The following is an 11393-nucleotide window of genomic DNA, read 5'->3' as shown; positions in this document are numbered from 1 at the left end:
AAGGAGAAATGAGCAGTTGCTATGAGGTGACATAAGTGCCTCATAGCCTAGCCTACAATTAGAGAGAAGACCATTCAAGTGACCTATAGGTAGCCTACAATTTATTGCTTACGAATATACCGGGATGCGAATCACATGGTATTATGCAAATGAAGCTAAAGACAACATTCCTCACATTATTGTATGCAAGTAAATCTTAGTTTATAATAGAAAAACAACTGATCATTGCTCTCTATGTACACATCGTTCAGTTAGATTTTTATGAACTTACATCGCAAGTGAAGTGGACTTCAATTGCCTTTGATTGCTATGGATTATCACTTCTATACATGTATTATGCTTATATATGTAACCGGAAAAAAATCTACGGCCCGTGACAACGCATGGGCATTCTACTAGTTTACAATGTTCTCCGGACCAGAACCAAGCCAAACCACAGTTTTAGTACAAGGTGCACTGATTATGTCTTAGTGTTACCTCTGAATGTTACGAGATCCTTTATTTTCTCCGCATTACGAGATCCCAAAATTATGATGGGATAACAATTAAACTAAAAAACGTGTGAATAGGAGAAAAATTCTTGTACTCAGACAAAGTGTTATCTTTTTTATTCACAGACTTTCAAGATGCTCATGGCATGTCGAGCCACTCACTTTTTTTTTACAAAAGACAACACCGTTTAAAGAAACTTCTTTAGTCCGAAATGTGTATGAGACTATGAGTACGAAACAGAGGTGTGCAGATAAGAAAATAGAAATGCAAATCAGAAGGCGAGTCCAGATCCCTTGAGCCTGTCTTTGGTGATCTGATCCATGTTTTCCCCCATCTCTCGGCTCATGTGGTTCGCCCAGTCCCCAACTTGTCCTTTTCTAAAGAAGGCTGAATTAGCAGGAAACCTGTGATCTCCGTGATCATTGACAACACTTACCTGGTTAACCTGTAGGCTCGTCAGTGTCTCAAAGCTGCAGAGCCTCGCCACCTCTTCCGGGACACCAGAGCTTTCCTCCTCCTGGCTGAAAGGGACACGGAGGAACGCTGCAAGCTTTTGCACGACTCTCACAGAGTCTTCCTTGATCTCTTCGTACTTCAAGAAAAGAACCTTGTTCGGCGTAGCCAAGGCCTTCCAGTACTCCAGGTAGTGCTCCCAGAAAGGCCCGTAAGGCGAGAGCCCCCGGCAGAACAAGTCGTAGGCTTTGTCCAGCTCCATGGTGGAACCGTGGAAGATCTTGTTGTCGAAGTGCCACCGAGACACGAACGTGTCCTTGGGGTCTCGGCAGAGGTACACGACGCGACGGCCGCTGGATGGGCTCATCTCCGGCGGGAGCAGCGACATGGGAATGTGCGTGGAGAGAAGGCGAGGAGAGGCAAGTGCATTGAGGTCGGTATGGTCCCCGCCCGGGCCGTGGAACTCGATGCTCAGCACGAGCTGGTGAGGGTGGTGGGTGAGGAGGGGGTGGTCGCCGAAGCCGTAGCGGCCTCGGTTGGTGATGGCGAAGGCGAGGGCCTTGAGCCAGGTGGTGCCGCTTTTGGGCTGTGTGGCGAGGATGATGTCGTCGTCCCGGGGCTTGATGGTGGCCTGGGCCAGCAGGATCCGCTCCAGCACCGTGTGGACCTCAGCCAGTAGTTCTTGTACAGAACGAGCGGCCCCGAGCACCAGTCATCACTACTTGTTGGGAGCGTGGATATCAAATCTTTGGGGCTTATTGATTTGGATGGTGCAGCGCTCATGGTAGCACCGTCTTCTACCTTGGAAGGAGCCTGAGCCATGTCCCCCTTCTTGCTGTACGGTGAGGCAGTGGAGGTGCCATATTATAGGGACAAGGCGTGGTATATACTACATTGCATTATTTTATTTTCATTTTCTTTCTAAATTGCAGTTAGTGGCAACTGGATACCTAACTCGCATTAGATGGTTTTGTTATGAGCAGCGGGTACAGCCACTGAAACTCCTCTGACCGCCAGGTACAGCAAGGCAATCGATGCGTATGATCGAGCTGCCCTATTTTACGAGGAAAAGGCGTGTTAGTGCACTTTTCTTTTTCCAAATTATATAGTAGTGCTAGTCGTCAGCGGCAACCGGGTAACCTTTTTTCTTAAAAAGCAATCATGGCTAGTTTTGTTAAAATTAAATAATTGTACATTGTCTCCGAGCTTGCTGATCAAGATGTCAGGCAACGCGTTCATCCAAACAAGAGAAAGTTCAATATAAATACTATGATTACTTAGCTCATATGCCGCTTGATTAGATGGCCGATAACAATGTTTAAAGATGATCTTTCCTATTGACATAGCTGTGTCTACACACTCCATGAAATAGCTGGCGTCACATCCCACCAACCATCTAGACAGTCCGGTGCAAAAGTTGATCGCTTGCATAGAATCAGACTCGGCTTCTAGAGTCTAGACCATTGAACTCTAGAGAATTGGCCAAGTCAAGTCATCTCTCATGGCCATAGCTTCATTTGTAACCACATGAGCAGCAAAAGATATATACTTGCATTGAGCAGCTATAAAGTTATCATTGTCACCTCTCAGGACAGTTGTTATTCCTTCGTTCTCATAGAATGTTGCATCCGCATTTACCTTAACGAATTTTGGGTCCCGTTTACACTATTTTTGCTCCTGAGCCACACTAGCAACCGGCAACCTAACCAACGTATTTGATGGGAGTCTTTCTTTTCCTTGGTCACATGTGGGCACAAGGTACAACCATCACCGAAATTAGCCAAATCATCTGGTAGCCACCGGGGCACTGTATCAGCCCCCCTCTCATCTTTTGCTCACCATACAAAGGCTGTCGCTTCATCATTGGTAACATAAAATTCCTGCAGAACAGGTAAAAAGGGCAGAAGCACGGCAGCCGACGAGCCCTGCTAGGATTGCATGCATGCAACACTATGTTAGTTGTGGCACAACTAGAATTTTGGGGATTTGTGGCCGATGTCTAGTGGCGCACCTGGCCCTAACCCAATCTGCACACTCCCCTCTCCTTGCTGGGCGTCGAATCACTCACGCAGGCTCGCCCCTTCCCCCTCATCGCAGGCTCCTCTGTGGGCTACTGGGCGCACGCCGCGTGATGACCTGCTATGGGCGCCGGCTGCAAACTATCAATGGCAACATGCTCTCTGGTGGCAAAATGGACTAAAACTAACCTCGAGGTGCAACTATTTCACAAACTAAACCATGGACGATTTTTTTTACCTAGCTAACCCTTTTGTGTAGCGCCAGACAGATCGGTGCTACACTACACTGAGTAGCACCTGACTGACAGGCGCTACACTCTGTTCAGTGTGGCACCCCAAGGTAAGACCAGGCCCCACCCCTAATTTTGCAGTGCCTAGGCGAAAGGAGCTGCACTACCTTGTGCAGCGCCTAGGTGAAAAGAGCTGCACAATCAGCGCAATTTGTATGGAAATATGTGATGGTTGTTTGGCATTTTGCTAGGGTTGGGCTTTTTAGTATGTTTGGGTTAGGGTTAGGGTTGTTAGTATATGTTAGGGTTATGGTTATTGTTCGCTATCTATGTTAGGGCTATGATTTTTGGGTTAATATTCGGATGAGTACTTATGGAATATATTTTTGGTTGTGTTGTTTTCATTATTTTAGTGATGAGAAGAACACCATCATGCGTCTGTTACTTCCGGCTAATGATGAAGCCATGGTTTTCTTGAATCCTTTGACACTAGACAACGTGAAATATAGAAGGGTAGATGAGATCATGAAAAATATGGACCATTTTCTACACATCCAGAATGGAGCCATTTTGTTAAATCCCTCGTTTGATATTCATGAGAGAGGCGGTCCGGACTTCGGACATTCATGAGAGAACTCCGGTAACTCTTCAATATGAGGGGGGACGTCGATCAACCCCCTCTCGCCCGACCAAACCCTAGAAGCGTCGAGGCCACCCCAAACCCTAGAAGCGTTGTCGAGGCCACCCCAAACCCTAGAAGCGTTGTCGAGGCCACCCCAAACCGTAGAAGCATCGAGCTAGCTAGGTCTATGTTTGCCACTAATATATCCATCTCTCATGTTTGTATATTAATTGCCATGTTGTAATATTTGCATAAACTATGGAGCACAGAGACTTGGAAACAGAATAGTTGTTGGGGGACATAATCCTCGGCGGAGGTGATATCTTGACGTATCTCAACGACGCCGATGGTCTGGAAGGAGAGGGTGAAGCAGGCTCTGGTGATCGAACAATGGGGGAGGAAGGACATGATCATGATGGCTCCAGTGATTGAATACCGGTGGAAGAAGGAGACCTTGATGACGGCTCCGGTGACCGAACGGAGGAGGGAGGTGTTGCAAAGTCCGGCGAGGTATACATATTAATTAAGCATGTGTTGACTAGCTAATTGATGCATTAATTGTTTTGGTATGTACACATATTGACCCTTCTTTCTTCTTTTCTAGCCCTTCGGATCGAGCCAAACTTCGGTAACGAGATGAGGCCCGAAGAAAAGGTTGCGCCAGGATGAAAGGTTCACAATCACAGGAATCGCGGACGATGGCCAACCGATTGAACCCAGGCGGACCAAGGAAGCATTTTCTGCTCAGTGCGGGGTTCTTGTTAGGGACATGATCCCGATCAACATCCACCAATGGAATAAGCCTAAGAACGAAGACCCTGAAGTTTCTTATGTCAACGATAGATAGAAAGATGATCTTTGGACCTCGCTGAAGGCAAATTTCACCCTACCGCCAGAGGAGGATTCGGATAAGCCAGTTATAGAGCCATTGGTGAAGGCTCATGCTCTTAAGAAGATGGCAGGTCTATTCAGGAGGTGGAATAATGAGTTGAAATCATGGTATGTCGACAAAGGGAAGACTCCAGAATTCACCGGCCGATTTGAGAAGATAAGAGATCACTGGCCCGCATTTGTGTCCTACAAGACATCGGAGAAGAATAAGAAGATGTCACAGACAAACAAGATAAATGCTGCAAAGAAGGAGTATCACCATCGCACGGGGTCAGGTGGCTACCTCAAAGCCCGGCTGTTGTAGGACAAGGCTAAGAATGACCTGCTTGCTAAAGGGGTCGAACCAGAGACATTCAACTGGGCAGACCGTTCAAGGACTTGGTTCTTCGGGGTTGGGGGAACCTTGGACCCTGAAACAGGGAAGTGCGTTTGGATGGACGAGCAACTTGAAGTACCCGTCAAGAAGCTTCAGAAGTATATCGCCACAGCGCAACAAGAGACGTTCGTTCCCGACAAAGAGAACGATAAGCTCACCGAGGCCCTCGGGAATCCTGAGCACCCTGGACAAACACGAGGCACGCCAGGCTCTATTGCGTGGAAGGTTGGGTTTCCCGGTGCAGGTGGTTACAAAACCCGGGAGAGGAAGAGGAAACTGGAGCAGAGTGAACTGCAGAAACTGAATGCAGGGGTACTAAAGCTAGAGGTACAAGTTGAGAGCCAGCGACCTGCCAGAGCTACCCCAGAAGCTACCCCGCCATCTCAGCAGAGAAACAACGTGGCTTCCACCGAGCCCGTTCAGTAGCCTGACTTCACGGCTCCTAGCTACCCCGTGGACGCAATGGCAGAACCTCAAAGTCAAGGCACATATCGGCTCTATTGCACCTCCTGAACCCGAGGCAACTTTTCACTGCCGTCCGATTCCACAAGGTTGTGTTGTTGTATGGTGGATGAACTAACGGAGGGATTTGAGGAGCTCGAGCTTGACCACCCTAGAGGTGAAGGGGAGACTCAGCTGGGTCTTGTTCTGAAAACTCCATGTCTATGGCGGAAGGAGCACATCAAGCTTCCGAACTGGACGCCTCTGCCTCCTCCTCCTTCTCCTCCGGCGAGTCGGGGCACTCCGCCTCCTCCTCCTCCTCCTCCTCCTCCGGTGAGTGATCAGGGCACTCCGTCTGCTTCTTCGGCTTCTCCGGTGCGTGAGGGCGGCACTCCGCCTCCTTCTCCGCCGCGTCCGAGCAGCCCGTCTCCTCCTCCGCCTCGTCAGCAATGGTGGAAGACAGAAGTCGTCGCTCCGGCTGCTCCGGCGCGTCGGAGCACTCTGCCTCCTTCTACTACTCGTCAGCAGCAACGAAAGAGAGATGCCGCCGCTCCGGCGTCTAGCAGTACAGCCAGAGGCGGGAGGCAATACAGATTTGGTCCATCTCTCAAGCCTGTAGAGAAGTTACCATACGAGATGACCGTGGAGAAAAACGTGAAGATCTGTAAAGCCCAAGTGAAGGACTTCTTTGAAACGCGAAGAGCTATGAAACATCCACCTCTGAAGGAGAAAATAGACCCGGTGAAAGTGAAGCGCACTATCAATACCCTGAAGCGACCACCACTGCCTCCGCCGGATGACAACCATGTCCGCTTTCTTAAAAAGACACTGCAAGATGCGCGCCGGTTAGGAACTACTTCAAGTGACAAAAGGTTAGCAGAACGAAGAAGTGGGAAAAAAATCCCCATCTCGGAGAACATGAGAACCAATCATGCCCCCCGCTCAAGGTATCTAGCGATATCGTCGCAAATCTACCACATATGCTGCCCGGTACCAATCCTGGTGATTACCTGCCCGACGATGTACATTTTGACACAATGGAGGTGGACGAATTCAAATACCAGTACAGGAAGCCTCTCGTCAAAGATGGAAGTCCTCCTCTAACAACGATGATGCGAATATTTCATCAATGGTACATGAAAACCTACAACGAGTCTGGGAAGGATGCTTTGTTGATGAGAATTAAAGAGGACCACGAGTTCATTGGACAAGAACTGCTAACTGCTGATTTTGACGAGTTTTTTCAGTTCTACAATCTAAAGGCCCTCGACAAATCACCTGTGGCTTGCTACTGTCTGTAAGTACTACTTTTTGTAATTAAGTCTCTCTATATATAGCTCAACTCTTTCATTGCATGTATACATAATTATCCTCACAATATTACGCAGATTGAAGATCGTCGAATGCAGAAAATCACAAATCTATGACATTGGGTTCATTAACCCAAATATCATACATGAATGGACATTTAAAAGGAATGTCTTAGAAACCGAGGACAACTTGCTCAAATCATTGCTCAAAAATCAAAGAAAAGATAAAATACTCTTTCCTTACAACTTCAAGTGAGTGTTGCTATCTTGAGCACATTCGGTTTCCTTATTACTCGAGGTTATAGTAATGTAACTGATGAGTTATGCATGCGTGCGCAGCTACCACTTTATTCTCTTAGAGATTAAGCTTGAGCAGCGACTAGTAACCGTATTAGACTCGAGACGAAAAGATCCCCAGGAGTATGCGAACATGACTGAGATGCTCCAGAAGTAAGTTCAATCGATCACTATCGCACTATATCGGCCACTTTGTTCATTTCATGATATCAAGTAATTATTTTCTTTGTCTGGCAAGGTTTGGAAAGAGTTCACCGCAATTTCTCTGGGACTGCCTATCGAGCTGAAATTTAAACACCCGAAAGTAAGTACTACTACCTAGTTCCGCGCATCTCCCATTGATTCTAGCTAGTTTCATCAATACCATGTAGCATGCTTGCTTATCAGTTTGATTGACCTCTATTTCTCGTAAAGTGCTTGTGGCAGGAACCCGAGAATGATTTCTGTGGATACTACGTTTGCGAGTTCATCTACAACGAGACGACCAAGAATAAGCGGGGCTACTCTGAAAAACAATATGAAGTGCGTAAGCAAAATTATTCACAATTTTATTTTATTACCATCATTTGTGTTGAGTTTCATTCATACACATGTATTGACCTTCTTCTTTGATTTAGATCTGGCAGATGCGGGATGATCTCCTACCACAGGATCGCATAAAAGCAATTCAAGAGAAAATTGTGGGATTCTTTCTTGACCACCTCATCAATAAAGTCGGAGAATACCATGTATAACTTGACTTCAGATGTTAGGGATTGTAAGAGATCTTATATTGTATATAAGTAGCTAGTAGTGTCGGATAGATATACGTAAACTTGTTGTTCGATCAATATCTTGGAGAAGGAGGAGGTCCATCACTTCTCTCTGTATATGTTTATGACGATCTTGTGTACTTAATGGTTTCCTTCATTTGCTTACTAGTTAGTGTGTTGCGAGTTCTCTCTATACGTATAATACGTAGCGTCGACCAAGCACGAAGATAAGAGAGGTCACTTCTCTCTATTAGCTAGCTAACACAATATATGAAACCCCTAAATTAACCCTCCAACCCCCCCCCCCCTTCAAAAACAAAAACAAAACCCCAGCCCCTGAACTGCTGACGCGTGGATGCTTTTTTGTCCCGGTTGGTGTTACCAACCGGGACAAAAGGCCCTCCTGCCTGAGCTCGCCGCAGCGACCACGTGGAGCCCCATCTGTCCCGGTTCGTAAGCCATCCGGTTGGGCTTTAGTCCGACCCTTTAGTCCCGGTTCTAGAACCAGGACAAATGGGCATCTGGAACCGGGACAAATGTGCCTTTTTCTACTAGTGGTTATTGGAGATCATCTACTTAGTTATAAGAGATAATGCCCCATGCATTAATGCAAGAATTGGTTGCAATTTACTTCATTGGGAGTTGGTTTGTGGAACATGAATATGTAGATTAATAATATGAGAAATGAAACAAAAAATACATATGATTTATTGTACTTGATTATTATATAGTTGTAAAAAAGTTTTGAATATAATTAGCATAATAGTATGAAAAGTTTGTTTTAAATTTTTTTGAGAAGAAAAAACTTGTTTAAATGGATGGTTGCATGTTGTAGTGGGCCTTTTCCATGCATGGTTTGCATATTGTGCTGGTATGCGGACAAAATTGCTTAGCAAGAATCAACTATTTAGTTATAGCAATTCCGAATTTTATAAGCTAAGAAGCCCTTAGATAATTAAAAGAATAGGTTGATCAAATAATAGTTTTATTTGGAAACAATAGAAAGACATAGGAACACGGCAAGATAATTATGATGTTAATATAAGTAACAAAGAATTAAAGGAGCAAATTCTTGTACAACAACTTTCATCAGGCGAAGTTGAAAAACAAAATGCCACACCGCAATAAAATGAAATAATAAAAACAACAAGAGGGAAAAAATAATAACATTACAAAAGTAATCAAAATAAACATCAATGGAAACCCGAGAAAGCACGAGCTTATTCTCAATCTACTGTTGAAAAACTAGCGATGATGCGATAAGATCAACAAGTTTAGTATGAGTTGACGATGCGACAATTCCTCCTGATCTCAACAGCGGCACCATTGAAAAAATCGTCCCTGGTCTTGACTTCGATAGCGCCCATCCTTACCATGGCTTCCTTGAACTTCTCCTCCCACACATCGTTGTCCTTGGCATTGGCACGCACCGCTGCACTTGTATCATCTGCCGTCATGAGCGCGGCATCTGAATCAAAGAGCACCTTGTGGCTAAGCACATTCTTATAGTACTTGTTGTCGACCTTGTTAGGGGTCTCGATGTCCTGCACCACCGTGTTGTCGGTCCCATTGTCTGACTTGCATTGCTCCCGGAGAGAGCTCATTAGTGTGGGGTCCATGTCGGAGGTGCTTGGGTTGAGGCGGTCAGAGAAGGATGAGTTGAAGGACGAGCAATGGGAGATTCCGACGGTGTGTGCACCAGAGAGTGTAACCATCTCGTCGGCAGTCAGCCCCTTGGAGGCGAAGTTGGCCTTGAGCTGGTCCACGGTGCCGAAGGGTGGTGGCAGGTTGGGGAGTGTTTCATTCATGAAAGACACACGTCCATCATAACGGCCAGCTGTCATGTTGAAGTAGACCTTCTTGTTGCTAAGGAAGTAGGTGGCATCACGCCCAGCGAAGGCCAGGACATCAGCGCATGAGACTACGTCGCTCCCACACTCCTTCTCGATTCTAGCCTTGGCGGCATCAATCACCTCGAAGCCACGCAGGCTCAGGTTCGGGACGCCCAACTTCTCTGGTGGGCTGTTGGGGTCTACTTGATCGAGAAGCACGGAGGCATCGCAACCCTACAAATAAACCATTAAACACCACACGCACATCATCAGCCTACATATATTTCATGACACAATAAACATTTATATATGTGAAGGTTCTAGTGTTAAAAATTCTTACCCTGACGAAGCAGTCATGGAAGAAGAGACGGATGAGTCCAGCCATGATACCGGCGTTGGCATCACGCACAACTTCCCTCACAATGTCTTCCGCGCGAGGGCATGACTTCTGATAGTAGCCGACCGCGAGTCCTTTGGTCGGTGGGCTAGGGGTCGGCAGTGGAGGGCTAGGTGTGCTCGGGGTGTATGGCGGCGGAGGACTTGGGGTAGCTGGGGTGGGCGGTGGAGGACTAGGTGTAGTCGGGGTGTATGGTGGTGGAGGACTTGGGGTAGCTGGGGTGGGCGGTGGAGGACTAGGTGTGCTCGGGGTGTATGGTGGAGGAGGACTAGGTGTAGTCGGGGTGTATGGCGGCGGGGGACTAGTTATGCTCGGTACGGACGGAACAGGGGTGGGATTCCCGTAATCTGCTTGGCAGGTACGCGCCGCGCAGCCGAGCAGCGCGATGAGAGTCAGGATGGAGGCGAGCTTGGCCATGGTCGTCGCTAGCTCGGGGGGCTGTTCCTGGTGTTTGTCGTGATCAGCTTGGGTGGACTGATGAGAATACACGCTGCTCTGCCTGCAATTTATAGCAAGCTAGCTCCAAGGGGGAGAGCCTGAGCTCTGGATGACAAACGTGGGAGGAATGTTGCCGGAAGTGGCAAGTGGGAAGCGAACGTGGGGAGCACAATGGAGATACAGCTCAAGCAGTTGACATTCTTACCGTGATGTTAGTTGAGCAGCCGCTGGTCCAGCGCATTAGACTGGGCGACAAGGCCATTACTAATCGGGGAATGTTTTGTTATTGCATCGTGTACTGCAAGGGTGATTATTGAAGCGAATTAGATTAGTATTACTGGTGGTGGTGGTGGTAGTATTTAGCCCAAGCAAGGCAAGGCGGGAGAATGGGAACCTGCCGATCGATTGCACACACGTTTTCCTAGATGAGCACGCACGCTTTGGATCAGTGGTGAACTGCGGTCATGGATGGGCCGCAACTAACACACGCCCGCAATGTCAAAGCTCAACGACTAATCAAGTTGTCAACTAGTAACAGACTAACAATTAACAGCTAGCTCGTTCAAGCAGTTGACAACTCGATGATGAGCTCAACTAGGGAATGAGCATGAGATATTGGAGAGGATTAGCACGTTGGGTATTGCGCGCGCGGGTCGTGCAGCGCTAACTGTTGAGTGATTGACCTGCATTACACAACTCTTATATGAGGTCTGCTTCGGTACAACCGCCCCCCCCCCCCCCGCCCCTCGCTTAACGTATAAGGGCATTTTGGGCATATGGTGCTTAACGTATCCCGCGCTGTATGTGGCGTGCCCATACAGGTAGGGCCGAGCGCACGGCTCGA

General features: G+C 47.3%; 1 protein-coding gene and 1 pseudogene across 1 annotated transcript; both read right to left on the bottom strand.

The window, feature by feature from the left end:
- Positions 1-744: 744 nt before the first annotated feature.
- LOC123131238 (cytosolic sulfotransferase 15-like) lies at positions 745-1767 on the bottom strand (annotated as a pseudogene).
- Positions 1768-8887: 7120 nt separating this feature from the next.
- Positions 8888-10570, bottom strand: LOC123131237 (peroxidase 2). Its single transcript, XM_044550959.1, has 2 exons — positions 10055-10570; positions 8888-9948 (listed from the first exon to the last, which is right to left on the bottom strand). Exons 1-2 carry the CDS (start codon positions 10526-10528, stop codon positions 9157-9159), a joined length of 1266 nt encoding a protein of 421 aa, XP_044406894.1. The 5' UTR covers positions 10529-10570; the 3' UTR covers positions 8888-9156.
- Between the last annotated feature and the right edge of the window lie 823 nt (positions 10571-11393).

This window comes from Triticum aestivum, chromosome 6A (assembly GCF_018294505.1).
Source record: "Triticum aestivum cultivar Chinese Spring chromosome 6A, IWGSC CS RefSeq v2.1, whole genome shotgun sequence".
NCBI lineage: Eukaryota > Viridiplantae > Streptophyta > Magnoliopsida > Poales > Poaceae > Triticum > Triticum aestivum.
Note: the sequence above shows the minus strand (reverse complement) of the source record. Positions and strands in the feature narration are given on the sequence as shown.